This window comes from Cicer arietinum, chromosome 5 (genome assembly GCF_000331145.2).
Source record: "Cicer arietinum cultivar CDC Frontier isolate Library 1 chromosome 5, Cicar.CDCFrontier_v2.0, whole genome shotgun sequence".
Lineage (NCBI taxonomy): Eukaryota > Viridiplantae > Streptophyta > Magnoliopsida > Fabales > Fabaceae > Cicer > Cicer arietinum.
This window is the reverse complement of record NC_021164.2, coordinates 47,055,365-47,070,632: the sequence shown is the minus strand read 5'-3', so window position 1 is coordinate 47,070,632 and position 15,268 is coordinate 47,055,365. Positions and strand designations below refer to the sequence as shown.

The 15,268-nt window shown below is 30.1% G+C and overlaps 1 protein-coding gene across 1 annotated transcript; it reads left to right on the top strand.

The window, feature by feature from the left end:
- The first annotated feature begins 7,410 nt into the window (after nucleotides 1-7,410).
- On the top strand, nucleotides 7,411-13,135 carry LOC101488424 (uncharacterized oxidoreductase At1g06690, chloroplastic). The gene is made up of 10 exons (XM_004499480.4): nucleotides 7,411-7,758; nucleotides 9,108-9,199; nucleotides 9,277-9,317; nucleotides 9,405-9,569; nucleotides 9,651-9,673; nucleotides 10,023-10,094; nucleotides 11,189-11,356; nucleotides 11,918-12,000; nucleotides 12,081-12,143; nucleotides 12,788-13,135. The coding sequence occupies exons 1-10, from the start codon at nucleotides 7,545-7,547 to the stop codon at nucleotides 12,971-12,973; spliced, it is 1,107 nt and encodes a 368-aa protein (XP_004499537.1). The 5' UTR covers nucleotides 7,411-7,544; the 3' UTR covers nucleotides 12,974-13,135.
- Nucleotides 13,136-15,268: the final 2,133 nt, after the last annotated feature.

Here is a 15,268-nt window from a genome sequence, read left to right as displayed (position 1 = left end):
TTTTACAGCGCTTTCTTAAAAAAGCGCTATAAAATGCAAACCCATAATTTCATAAAATTTGTGTACATTTTACAGCGCTTTCTCGAAAAAGCGTTGTAAAATGCAGACCCATAATTTCATAAAATGGGTGTACGTTTTACAGCGCTTTCGTTAAAAAGCGTTGTAAAATGCAGACCCATAATTTCATATAATGGGTGTGCATTTTTAGAGCGCTTTTGTTAAAAAGCGCTCTAAGAAGCAGACCCATAACTCATATAATGGGTGTACATTTTACAGCGCTTATTTGAAAAAGCGCTGTAAAATGTGCATAACAAGTGCGCGTTATATTTACATGTTTTATAGCGCTTTTTTCAAAGCGTTGTTGTATCTTTTACAGCGCTCGATTCCACAACGCTTTTTTTTTGAAAAAGCGCTGTAAATGGATTAAAAAAAGCACTGTAAAATGCATTTTTTCGCGTAGTGTACGTATCAAAAATCATAAAATTCTATCACATCATGTCATTCAATAGTTAAAATATATCCACAAACAAATCACTTAAATTGATTAAATTAACAACAAATCTTCCATAAAATACAACAACCAAATTATAACTATATATCAATAATAAAAAAATAATAATAAATTTATGTAACGTAAATGTGTTGGATTTGCAGATTCAAAACGTAAAATATAACTAGCACGAAACGCCAATTGGGTTTAAATGGGTTGATTCGGGTTAGACCGAACTTGAATAGGCTCGATCAATATGCGGGTTAGATTGATTTGGATGAACGAAATCGCAGATTTACCTTACTCGTGAACACTTCTAGTTTTAATTTAACTTTTTAAAAATAAACAAATAATACTTTCGTCCCTAAATATAAAATCTTTTTTAGATTTTCCCTTGTATTTTGTTATATACAAGACATTTTTAAAATTTTTAATTATATTAATTATTTCTTTACCAACATACTCGTAGCACTACAAAAGATGTAGAAATTTGAGGCAATTTCTAAATCAATTTGCGGGGGTTTTGACCTCAAATTTATTTGCGGCATTTTTTAAAACGTTGCACTTACATGTGCATTAATATCTTAATTATATTGTGGTGATTATTTTGTCGAGGTTTTTAACATCTAATGTATACAAAACTTATTTAGTAGAGGTTTTTAACTCTCTCTAAATGTTTGAAGGAGCTAGAATACACAAGAAATGAAGTTTGAATTATGTTAACAATTTTTTTTTAAAATTATTTCATTGGATAAAATGAAATGTGTTCTTTATCCAAAAAAATCAACTTAGATTGCAAAGCAACTTAAATATTAGTTGAAGTTGAATAATAAATAATTGATGAAAATAAAGAGATGAATGAAGAGAGAAAATACACATCTATTTGTATCCTAATTCACAACAAACTTTTGTTACATCTAGTTCTCCCTTTACACATAGATTTTTCTTCGGTACAGTCGATGACTTAATCTACTATAATCTAATAGCAAACAAATAATATTTCTTTGTCTCTTCACACTTTGAGTATTTTTCTACTATTTCCTCATGCTATACCTCAAGAAACTTTTCAAGTCTCCCTCACCTTATGGCCACCTACCGTTGAAGATTAAAAATATTCTAGACCTCTTCAAATACCTCTTTTGGGTTAAAGAGTTGTTGTAATCAAATGTCTGCTTCTTTAATGAAATGTTCGAATTGTGTCAAATGTTGCAATTGTGTTAATTGCTATAAAACTAGTGTCAATAACTATAATAAAACCAATTTCAAATGTTTTAATTGTTTGGTATTCCGGTTCCAATTAACCAGAAAAATAGTGCATAAAACATATTAGTCTTCTTGCAAAACCAAAGAGAAAAATAGTCACATAGACCATAAAAGAGTCTCATAAAACCAATCTCAAACTCTTTCCATAAAATAGTCCCATAAAATCAATCCCAATACAAACCAATCCAATAAAACTAGAAAAACATTAATTAAATTATAATATAAATGAATTAAACCACAATAAGCACAAATTAAACCAATTTCATATTAAACTGATAATTAAACTAGGAATGTATACAATTCAAGTCATACTAAAGAACAAGGCCATACAAAATAACATGGCAATTACACGTTAGAAGGCAGTGTCACTGCATATTACATATGATTTCTAAGCAAAAAATCACATCATTAAAGTCATAAATAATTTCATTCTATCTTAAATAATTTGACTTGATGTTTGTGATCTTCGAGGTGATGTGATCTCTCAGTTAACAGAATTTGTGATCCTTGTGGTGCTTGTTGGTGCACCTTAACCTTCTTTTGTTATCTTCCTCTTTGTCCTCAACATAAAAAACAACAACATCAATTATTGGGCAGTAGTACCTCAACAGTGCATATTTTACAAAAACAGTTGCATCAATTATTGAGCAATAGCACCTTAATGGTGCATTAAAAATTATTTTACAAAAACAACATCAATTACTGAGCAGTAGCAGTTTTACCTTATTTTCACTTTCGAGATTTCACGATCAATAACAGCTTTACCTTTGCATGTCATTTTGTTGTGCCCATGTACTTGCCACATTTTTTGCAGTTCACAGTTGGAATTGTTCTTGGTTGTATGTTTGGCCTTTTTTGGTTCATTGTTACTCTTATTTCTCTATTTCTTAGTATCTCCTCATAGTAGGAGAATTTATAGACAAAATCTCTGTTACAAGCCACATATTAGGACCATTTATTGATTTTATTATGTAACCATATGTAGACATAAAGGTGGTTTTTTTGAAATATTTAAACCATAGTCAAATTGTGGTTTATCATATTTAATCGATAAAAACAATACCACAAAATCATCATATACCTAGAATATGATGAAATAAAATCCTTAAGGGCAACATGGTTATGCCACATGCAAGTAATGCTACAGTAACATGGAATACATGTCAAGTCTCATTTCCTACAAGAACATGTCTTAGCGCCTAAGTTGACCTCATATGTCTCATATTCGTTGGACACTTCAAACGTTTCTTGAGTATCATCAACCATCCAACGTGGATTCCAACCTTCATTTGATTTTCTTGTCACTGTTGTATCTTAGAATATATGTTGCTCATATATTTGGGTAGATGTTCCCATTGGGTGACAATCCTATTTGAAATATAGTGCTTTAAACCCTTAAGCAATGTTATTATTGGCTTGTCTTTGTGCTCCAATATTGCCTTGTTGAATGCCACAAATATTGTTTACTTGTAGGTTATATTGTGTATTAGTCATAAATGCAGACATAGTCCATGTTCTAGGAATAAGTTTCATCATATCTGTCCAAGCAGTCTTATTCATGTATTTCATTCTATCCATTGCTCTCTACCACGCTGAAACTATTGTAGCCCTAGTTGTCAACCATAATACTTTTTTCATCCCTACTCCAGGTTATTTCTTCTTCCAATTTCTATAAAGATTTCTATAAAGATGTTTTACACATAGCTTATAATCAGTACCAATTTTAATTTTCTAAGTTCCAGGTACCAATCCCTACAATGTAAACCCAAATAAACAAGACCATCATTACCAATAAATTTCTAAATGGTGATTAAAGTACATAAACAAAACAATAAAGTTACTTTATGTTGATTTGAGATTAATGTCCATTACTTCGGTTGTATGCTATGTAACGTTTCCAATAGTAGATCAAGACACAATTATCACTGCTCTCTTGTTTATGTCTCTACCACTGCATATGCAATTGGTATCATTTTATTATTCTCATCCTTATCGACTGCTTCCATCAATTAACCATTATATTCACCCTTCAAGAAACACCATCTAATTCAATTAAAGGCCTAAACATATAGGCAAGACCATTATCTCTCGTACGACATTTGATAATTATTGTACTATATGAATTTGACTTTAGTAGCACCTCTACATATAGCTTTTCAAATGTGATTAATATTCACTAGCACACTCTTGTATCATCTTAATGGATCTTCTTTTGGCCCTGTATGCTTGGTCACGTGACAATTTAACATCCCATCTTTCAACCCTTCAACAATTAGACTCTTGGTTTTTCATGTCAGGTGTATGTCTAAGTGTGGACATGAATTTCTTTGTTAGCCACTCAGTTTTGGCTTGCCTATTTCTAAGTGTGCTATGACATGTATGTTCATCACTAAAAATACAACATGCAAATATTGACTTGCAATCCTCTTAATAAATCTCATATGAAAAGGACACTCCCTTATATATGCAATTTATAACCATTCTCTTCTTATCATTTTTCTTGAAGTATAAGTTTTTCTTCTGTTTCCATAGCATATTGTTTTACAACTTCTTTCACACTATTTTTTGTGTTAAACCTCATTCTCAACTCAAATCGGACACAATAGTTACCTTTAAGCATCATAAAGTTTTGGAACTTTGACCTTGAGTCCTCATCTTCATCACTCCCTAATGCTTTGTTTGTTTGGAGAAAGGAAAGAAAGAAAGTGATAGAAAAGAAAGTGAATAGAAGCTGAGATGATTTGATAGTTGTTTGGTATGGAAGAAAATGAAAGGAAAGTAAGAGGAAATAAATGGTATCATCTAAAATACCAAAAATATCGACTAATAAAAAGGAAATAATAAAAATATAAATATGCTTTCACTAAAAAATATTTTTGGGGTCATAAAATAATATATATTAAAATCTTTAAATTTATTTTTAAATATATTATCACTTTATTAATGTCAAAAATAAAATAAATATGTAATTTAATTGTATGCAAAGATTATAAAAGGGCATAATTGTAATTTACAATAATTGTAATTTACAAACTCATCACATCACACTTTTGGTGTCCGTCAAAATTTGGAGGGAAAAAATATAGAGTAGATTCCACTATAAAGTTTTCGTTCCTTCTCTATTTCTATTTTTCCAAACAAATGAAATATTCTAGAAAATTGTGTTCTTCTCATAAGTTTTCTTTCCATTGAGTTTCACATCTTTCAAACAATACCTAAAAGTGTTTCTAATTGATCAGAATCATCATTCCAACATTGAGTTGAGATGGAAGTACAATAGTCTAGTGCATATTCCAATACCAATTTTTTTGGTTTTAGGCATTGGTCGAAAACTATTGATGTTAGACAGAAAACCGTTGTCAAAACAATTGGCAACAATTTTGAAAGTGTCCTATATACTCATGTGGCCGTTTCTATAGGCAACAGTTTTGAAAGTGTCTTATATACTCATGTGGCCTTTTCTATAGGTAACAATTTTTAGGTTTTAGGCCATAGTCATAATAAACCATTGATTATTAGTTAAAAGGGGCAATGGTGTTTGTAAGACACGTAGACAAAAGTTTTTTTTATTTATTTTTTTGACTTTAGGGAACAATTATTAGAATGTTGTCTATATATGTTTAGACAATAATTTTAAAAATATTGTCTATTTATAGAGCGGTTACAAAAATATTTCCATAAGTATATAAAGTGTTGGTTATTCTTTATTTTATAGATATGTATTATGCCGTTGTTAAGAAAAGAATCAACTTTTTTTATTTATTTTTTATTTATTTTTATCATTGTTGCCTATTTTTGGTTTTGGGAATACTTTTTCAACCATTGAAAAGGGAACAACGCACAAGGTAAAAAATATTTCTTATACTATGTTTTATGAACACTTTCTCAACTATTGATAGTTATAATGGCCACGTAATAGAAATCGTTGGTTATTCCATGTTATAGGTTCGATTATTAATCGTTGCTAGAACAACTGATACTTAAATTATAACATGTTGTAACGTTATCTTCACTTTCATAAAAACTCTTATTATTTTAACTATCATCATCTTTACTATTTCAAACATAGTCATCATCATCATTATAATTCAGTTCTATCTTGAACTTCAATTCAACTTCTTCAATTACAATTTTAGGTTTATATTCACTTTCAACTAGAACTTTAGGTTCACTATCACTATCACCATCACCATAACCCTCACTCTCAAGCTTGTATTCATCAACATCAATATTGCCATTATCAGCTATAATTGGAGTGTCAATAAGGTGCTCCACATAAACTTCTACAAGTTCATAACCTTTCACATCTCCAATAAATTGGATAACATCAACATTTGAATTAAGAGGCCTCAATCTACGAGTAATTAAAACCTTTTAATGTCTATACTATAAAAATCTAACTTCTTTATAATCTAAATTTGTTATCATTCTTCTTATCCATATATGACATGTGGTCTACATTCAAATTTCAATTTATTTCATCAACTTGACCTTGAACATACAATTCGAATGGATTATTTACAAATATGTCACCATGGTATATCTGTAATCTAACATTTTGAACAATCCATGGTTAGTAAAAATTAGAACTTGATTCAACAAAATCACAAATAAACAAAATAAACACACACATTATAACTTGATTCAAAACAAACTTTAGAATACGAAGAACAAACACTGGTTGGCTTGTAAAACACTAACTCATTCCCAAAATCCTATTCACGAAAACCTTAAACCCCGTTCAAAACAAACAATATTTTACAGAAACCGAAACAAACACACATGACTAACCACATAATTCACATACACGGAAATATACTTTTCATCTTTTTTTGTCCATGAAGAAAGTAGTGGATCATATTGATTTCTTTGAGTTCCATTGCAACTGAGTTTTTGTGATTCTCTTTCCTTTTTTCCTTGAATTCATTACAAAGAACACAACAGAACGAAAATGAGACGACAATGATAATGAAAAATAAATGATGTTAATGAGATATGCGATTAGGGTTTACCGTCGTTCTTGTTATTTGTTTTTGTGATATCTTCATCTACTTTGATTTTGTTTATGTTTTAGGGTTCTCAAATTTGATTTTTGTTAGATCATATTGATGTTTTTTATTTATTTATTTTATAGTTTTTTGTTTTATTTTTAAATACTATACTTTTTATAATTATATCTATTAACTAATTAATAAAATTGCAAGTTAAATATGAGAATTAAATATGATTTGACGAAATTTTTGTAATTCTTTTATAGAAGATAAGTACAGTTTTTTCTTTATGATGTGTAAGCTGCTACTTCACTGCTTGATGTAAGGTTGAAATATCTTTTGCACTCTCTACAATAAAAAATTTAATCTAAAAAAAATTAACATAATACTACGTCAATAATATTATTAATTGTCACATTTTTTGGAAATAAAAAATCAGCACTTGCATTTAAACTTTATAATTTCTATCTTAATATAGGTGGTTTCACACTTTCACTTCTCCTCTGATAGTAGAATCAAGAAATGAGTGATGAATGGTGCAAGTCCCAAATAGCAGCCAATGGTAGCATCCTTTTACGTCCACGTGTGTGAGTGACATTGTCACCTTTCAACTCTCTCGCCTTGTTTCACAAGATTGCAGCATATGACGTGTACCCTTTCACCACCTCCAAAATTACAACTTCTCCACACCCTTCAATTTTTCTCTTTTCCTTTCTCCGCAAAATCTCATATCACTTCAATAAAATAAAATTTGGACTTATTATTATTATTATTTGATTTAAGCTCCTTTTTCTGTCACCATGGCTCTTCATATAAGCAATGCTTGTTTTACTGTTATGGGTCACTCTAGAGTTCAAAGAATAAAATCTGTTGCTTCAGAAGGTTCTTCTACTCTTAATAAAACAGTTGAAGACAAGTTGAAACTGGGTGGTTCTGATTTGAAGGTTACAACTATTGGAATTGGAGCTTGGTCATGGGGTGATACTACTTACTGGAACAATTTTCAGTGGAATGGTAATTTTTCTTTTCTTTTGTTTTTTTTTTCTTCTACTCCCTCTGCTTTTATTCAAGATTGACATTTTCAGTTTCATTGCACCTATCAATTGTGCTTAACTATCTTATAGTAGAGTTGCTATTATGGTTTTCTATTATGCAATGAAATTAGGGTTATAGAGTATAAAGCTTTGCTTAGTTACTACGGTCCAATTTACAAGTTATTTCTGAACTGTATTGTTGACTATGCTCTATGCAAAAATTCCCACCATTTGATGGGGTAAGGAAGTTGGCAGCAATTTTAGGATTTTTGCTTTCTTTGTTGTTACAAGAAGGTGTCACATTATTTGCTCTCTGGTACCAATTATAGGTAGGTTTTAAGAGAACAACATTGCTATTTCTCACCAATTATCAGTCTCATTATCATCAATGAACTGATATTTTCAAATCAATTGCCATTAATTAATCTTTGATATTTTGGTACACAATTTGGTGGTCTATTATTAGCCATGGCTTGAACATAAGAGCTATAGTCATACGTTAAAGCGACTCCAAACGCTATGCCAAGCTTTCCTTCTAGTCTCTGTTTCCTTAATTGGAGCTTTTACCTTGCATAGACGTGTTAGACAGCCTTACCTTTTAATTTTTAATTTACAAGAGGCTGATTCCATGACTCAAACCTAAGACCTTTAGTCACACGGTTATATCGAGTCTTTCCTTTTAGTGTCTGTAACTTTAATTGGAGCTAGCTTATATCTAGCGTAGAAGTGTTACATGTCAATAAGTTGAAATGGAAGACAATAAGTAAAAAGAAATTTAAAAGGCATTTGAAAAGAATTTCCTTTATAATTAGATATGCACTTACAACTTCCTGTCCTCATTGGTACTGATTGCTTGCTGGAGATTTAGATACTCCCTTTTATCCTCTATATTTATTCTTGGTAGTATTGGTAGCAGACTTATGTTTAGTTGGGAACGGATCCTCCGGTGTGTAGTTTTCGCATGAGATGGTAAAGTGAGATCTCCCAGCATCCAAAAACAAAGAGAAACGCTCGAGAAAGAGTGGATGGGCTTTGAAAGGTGGGCCCTTTATTACGAAAATTACACATAGAGAGAATCCTTACTTGTTTAGTTTACTAATATGTAATCTACTAAAATTCTATTCTATAATAGTGGAAACCAAGTTTATTACAAAGGTTCTAATAGTTATGAGTTTCTATTAGAATTTCATATGTTTCTTGTTTTTGAAATTGTATTTTGTCATTCTACTCAAGGATCATTACATGTTATGGTCTATAAAAGGTACATATTTGAGACACCATACAGTTTGAGAATATGAATCCATCCATCTTCTTTTGTGGTAATTTTAGACAGGAATGAGAAGGCTGCTAAAGATGCTTTCAATGCAAGTATTGATGGAGGTCTAACCTTTTTTGACACTGCTGAAGTTTATGGCTCTGGGGTGAGTTCATTGATAAGTGTAAATCCATTAACATGAGAGTGTAAATTCATTAACTTATGACTTTGTCCTCTTTTCAGTTTTCTTTTGGAGCCATAAATTCAGAGACTCTTCTTGGAAGGTAACACTTACATTTTTGGTATAATTATCATATGCAGATTGTAATAAGGGGTCACATTAGAGCTTCTATTTGTTTTTTCATTTGAAGATTTATTAGAGAAAGAAAAGAAAAGGATCCTAATGTTGACGTTGCCGTTGCAACCAAGTTTGCTGCATTGCCATGGAGATTCGGCCGTGAAAGTGTTCTCACTGCGCTTAAAGATTCTCTTTTTCGACTCGGATTGACTTCAGTTGATCTGTATCAGCTTCATTGGTGTGTATTTTATGAGTTTGTTGAATGTAATTGTTTTTATTCAAGAATAATTTTTTGAAGTGTTTTGCTTTTTTTTTTCAGGCCTGGAGTATGGGGAAATGAAGGTTGTCAAGTGTACCAATATAATTCTTTGAACTAAACGTTAAGGGTTAAATATGTTTATAGTATATACAAAATTTACATTTTTGTTTGTAGTCTCTGTACTCACTTTCAGTCCTTACAAATTATTAAATTGCAAGCTTTTAGTTCCTTAAGAAAGACCAAAAGCATATCATTTTGAAATTTGTACGGACTGAAAAGTGGTTAGAGACTAAAAAAAAAATTTGAGATAAATATAGGGATTAAAAATACATTTAACCCTTTATTTAATATTGTTAACGGAACCAAATGTCTGTAAATTTATCTATATTTAGACTAAGAGAATGCTTAGTTCACCAATGAATTACTTTTCAGGGTATATTGACGGGTTAGGGGATGCTGTTGAAAAAGGACTTGTGAAAGCTGTTGGTGTTTCAAACTATAGTGGTAACTCTCCATGATTATTATATTCTTTGAGTCTATTAAACTTCATTGTTATGCAAAAAAATAATTAACTTGTACCATAAAAACACCTATTCCATCTTGTACAACATCTTAATATACTTGGATTTTTTTTTTAATAAATAAGTCTGAGATTTTGTTAGTAAGCTTACAGCTAGGCCTGTAATTACTATGGTGTATCAAAGGAGGGTCATAGAGAATCAGATCCACTTGTGTCTTGAAGACGTAATGACTTAGTGAGGGAAAATAACTTGTTCATGCGGTCAAGAATGTGAGAGAGGTATGAAGCAGCAAGGGCCTTGGTTAGTAAAAGACAAAATGAGTTCGACCCTTGGCTGGTGCATATGAAAAAAACATATGTTGGGAGAGGTCAATTACGTAAATGAATCATAGTTATCTCGAAGGATTAGTCTCCGCAGTTGCATGTAGAGAATACTTTGGTTTACCCAAAAAAAGTAAAAGACAAAATGAGTCAAGGGAGAAGAGGTAGAGGAGGAGATTTGAACTGGTTTAGGGTTTAGGGAGAGATCCTCCCCTCTCAAACTGACATATATTTGTACCAAAATACCATCACTTTTATCATTAATTGTTTTGTAATTTCTTATTTTTAAGCAAAGAGTATAAAGGCTCCACTATAGATAATCTAAGAGTAAAGTTGAGAAACAAAGGTTAATTATATCTTGAATTTCTAAAATAACTATCGATTTGGAACAAAAATAAAATGCTAAAACAGCCAAAGATAAGTTGCTGTTCTTAGATAGTGAGAAAGAGTTCTGCTATTTTTATTGGTATACACTATCAGAATATCACATTAATATTGTGTTATTGAGCATATTCTTGTCCAGTTCTATGGACACTATTATTTAACATTCATTGTTAAGAAAAAGGAAGGTGCACTGTCAGTGTAAACTAGTTTTACATTGACAAACAATAAAAACTGTTGATTTTGTTATTCCACCACACGATTATAACTGCCATCATAAATTAACTACATAATCAATAGTTTGGATTTGTTGTCAGTGTAAAACGATTTACACTGATTATTGGTCACTAAACTCTTCATTATTTTATGTAATTAGAAAAGCGACTCCGCGAGGCTTATGAAAAGCTCAAAAAGAGAGGTATTCCATTGGCTTCGAACCAAGTAAACTACAGCCTCATCTATAGAGCCCCTGAAGAAAATGGTGTGAAGGCTGCTTGTGATGAACTTGGGATTTCATTGATTGCATATTCACCAATAGCTCAAGGTGATCTCCTTTTCAGTCTTTCAATATGTTTATTATCTCTAAATTTTATATAATATTTGTAATCCATAACACTAAAATTTGTTACTTAAATATAGCTAACACTTAGTTGATATTAATGAGCCAAAACCTCTTACGGTGAAACGTAAAAACTTGATATTTAATGGTTAAAATGATGGAGCACTCATCTTCTAGGTTTTTGTATTATTTTGGCCTAAATTTTGCATAAATCAAAATCTTCTAATTTTAGGAATTAGTTGGTTGCCAGCTCAGGAATCGGGAGTTCAATTATAGTCATGGAAGGGGCTTAAATTTACCGTGCAAATTTGATTTCAAATCTCTTATCGGTTTGTTTGGGAGAGAGTTTATGGAGGGGAGAGGAGGATAAGGCTTATGACTAATATTTTTCTTGTCTGAGAGAGGATTATAAATAGAGAAAAAGAATTTGAGGAAATTTTCATAGCTCTCCAAATTCGACGTCCATAATATGTTTCCACTCCATTCATGGAATCTGTTCATACGTAATGGACATACAAATTTATGCAAAATCCTTATATTAAGCAGGTGTTCTTACTGGAAAGTATACTCCTCAAAAGCCGCCTAGTGGGCCTCGAGGTAGAATTTATACTCCAGAATTCCTTACAAAGGTACATATTTTCTGAAATTTGGAGATATAATTATTTATAGTGATGTTACTTCCTTTCTCAAGTGTTTATTTATTTTGCAGCTCCAACCTTTGCTGAACAAGATCACTGAAATAGGAGAGAAGTACAATAAAACAAATACACAGGTCCATACGTTTTTTTATTTATTTCCATGATATAAGTTGAAGATTAACATATTAGTTTAGTGTTTGTGTTAGCATATTTTAACAACATAGTTAATTAAGACCCAAGAACATCCTTTATATATATGCTACAACCATCTTGAATATTAGAGACTTATGGGATCAAATTTAATCTTTCTGTTGATCCTTCTGAGTTGTGTCCTTGTCCATGCGTCAACAACACTAGCCTGAAGCCTTATAGTACCTCCCTTTTTGTAAGCTCCTTTTTTTATACATATTAAGAAAAGTAATAGTCGTCCAGTAAGTACAACTCAAATAATCTGCATGTGAAGACTCGTCTCTTGTTAACCATTGGCAATCCTAACTTATGTTAGGGATAACTAAGACCCATGTGCGCCCAATGACAGAGGGACTTGATTGTTACAAGATGAATACTTAGGATTTAATTTGCACAACTGAAATATAGAGGACCAAAATTACATAATCATAATACCTAAGAGACTAAAAGTGTAATTAAGTATTTAATTAGAATAGCTTTCACCGGATGTTGAGTACAAAAAGTTTCTTTTTCAAATGACCCTTTTGAGCGATGCCTTTTCTCGCTTTTCATAGGCCACTTATAAACCAATTGATTATTTTCTTGTTAGGTATCCCTGAACTGGCTTGTAGCTCAAGGCAATGTTATACCAATTCCTGGTGCTAAGACACCAGAACAAGCTGAAGAATTTAAAGGTGCACTTGGGTGGAGATTGACTAATGAAGAGGTAGCAGAGCTAAGAAGTTTGGCTTCAACAATTAAGTCTGTTATTGGATTTCCTGTTGAAAAACTCTGAAGCATGGTTAAGCACTTAATAGTTTCAGCATACACCTCTATTATCATTTGTAAAGTTATGTAGTCAATCAAAAGGTTGCAATCATATAGTAAATTGAAAATCGAAAGCAATTGATATTTTATTATAGTTGCTTAATATATACAAGGTATAGTTCCCTTTTTATTCTATATTTAAATATGACATCGGTATGATACGGCAAACATTTTTCTTTTAAACGTGATAGAATTGAGTACTAAGTGTATTAAATGTATTGAATATTTGTATCGATTTGTTAGATGGTATTAATAAATAATACAAATCAAAAAGACATTTATATAAGAAAACAGAAAATTTGATTGAAGTTGTTTTGAAAAATATTTTTTATTCTTCAATTAAATTGTAAAGATCTTCAACAGAGACTCTATGAATCACAATTAATAGAAACACTAATATATTAGATTCTATAATTTGAATCAAGTCTAAGATGTTGAATTTAATGATAGAATTTTAATCAAGACTAGATTATAAATAAGAAAATTCTAATAACAATCTTTCTATCAAATTTGCACCAAAACATAAAGAAAAAAAAATCATCAAACTCTAAATAAAATAAAAATTATGGCTCGTTTGATGGACATGATAAGAGATTGAATATGAATAAGTTATCATATTCTATCTGAATTCAGTGTTTGATAAATCAACATGATATGATAAGTTAATTCAGAACTCTGTCCTATCATGTCTCTTTAGTTGAAATTTTTATTATAAATATGAGTTAGGTTAGAAATCACAAGGATAGGATAAGAACAATAATTTACTCAATTACCCTTATAAAATAATTTAAAATATAAAATTGAAATATAATAAAATATAAATATAAAAAAATTATCAAATATAATCTAAAATATAAAAATGTAATTCTAATCAAATATAAATATAAAAATAATTAATAGAATTTGATCTTAAATTTAAAAATAAAATATTAATAATTAATATAAAAAATGTTTGTGATTTTACAGGAACGATAGTTTTGTCTTTTTATATAGTTTAATAAATTAACATTCAAAATTATAAAAATATAAAAATTAATTAAAATTTTAAAATAAATATAATTTGTTTACAAGGGTATTTTTGCCATTTACATATAATATATATCATATCTTTATTTATATTCTAACAAATAAAATAGAATTATTTAGTTACTCATGATATTTAAAAAAAAATTAAATTAAATTGTTTATTTAGTAGTTTCAATTGATAGTTTAAATACAATACTATTTCATTACTTATATAATTTTTTAGTATTTTTATTTGTTAATTTATAATATTTAAAATATAATAAATTAATTTTTAAAAAAAATTAATATGTAATTATTCACAATGGTAATGTTATTTAAATATTATATATATTATATTGATGAGATCTGTACCAAATACATGACAAAATAAAATGTTATCATGTTAGTTATCACGGGTGTATCAAACACTAGATATGATAATATTTATCGTGTCACTATCCTATCATACCCTTATCAAGCTTTATATCATATATCATATATGGACCCTTAAAGAACAATGTAAGAATACATAAATTAAAGACTTAAGGAAAAAGATACTTAAGCAGCGATTTATACAAACTCCTCTACTTCGTCCTCACTCGCAGAGTATATCCTGACCCTATTTAATCGAATGAGAGTTTTCCTCTTTTGATTATTGATTATGAGTGTTTACAAGATCCTTCCGCATATATTATAAAACTTTACACATAAACCCTTCTTCCTAAACACTATTATAAACAAAATCTTGGAATGCCCTCCAAATTTTAAACACAAACCTACTTTCAAAATAAAGATCACACGTCACTCTTAGCAATATAGACAAACACCTATATAGGAATTTCTTAAAGAACACCTTTTTCAACCTTTCAATACGCAATCAACCAATATCCCCTCAAAGATTCGTATCTAGAATAAACACTCCATCAATCGATATCTCGTAGTTGTTTTTCTCGCTTCGAAACTCAATTTCACACCCGAGTTGATCAAGAGAGAGTTTTCAATATGTAATATGATCTTGAATAGCTAAGTGTGATGAATTAGTGGAATTATTCTTGTATTTAGAAATGAATGAAAAACCTTTAAATGATGCATGGATATGCTAGTTCAACGAAAAACGAATTTTAAGATAAATAATCACTTTGTAACCGCCATAACATCTTTAAAATTGTCAAATTTTAAGTATGCAAGTTGTGTAAATCGATTCACACCTCTAGTAAGTCGACTTACATGTGTTTAAGAAATAACTTTTGAAGTTTGA

What these genes read in the sequence shown, in the direction of transcription:
- LOC101488424 (XM_004499480.4), top strand. Translation starts at nt 7,545, where the DNA reads ATGGCTCTTCATATAAGCAATGCTTGTTTTACTGTTATGGGTCACTCT. An exon ending in CTGAAGTTTATGGCTCTGGG is followed by an intron (nt 9,200 to 9,276) that starts GTGAGTTCATTG and finishes TCCTCTTTTCAG; the next exon opens with TTTTCTTTTGGAGCCATAAA. An exon ending in TGGAGTATGGGGAAATGAAG is followed by an intron (nt 9,674 to 10,022) that starts GTTGTCAAGTGT and finishes ATTACTTTTCAG; the next exon opens with GGTATATTGACGGGTTAGGG.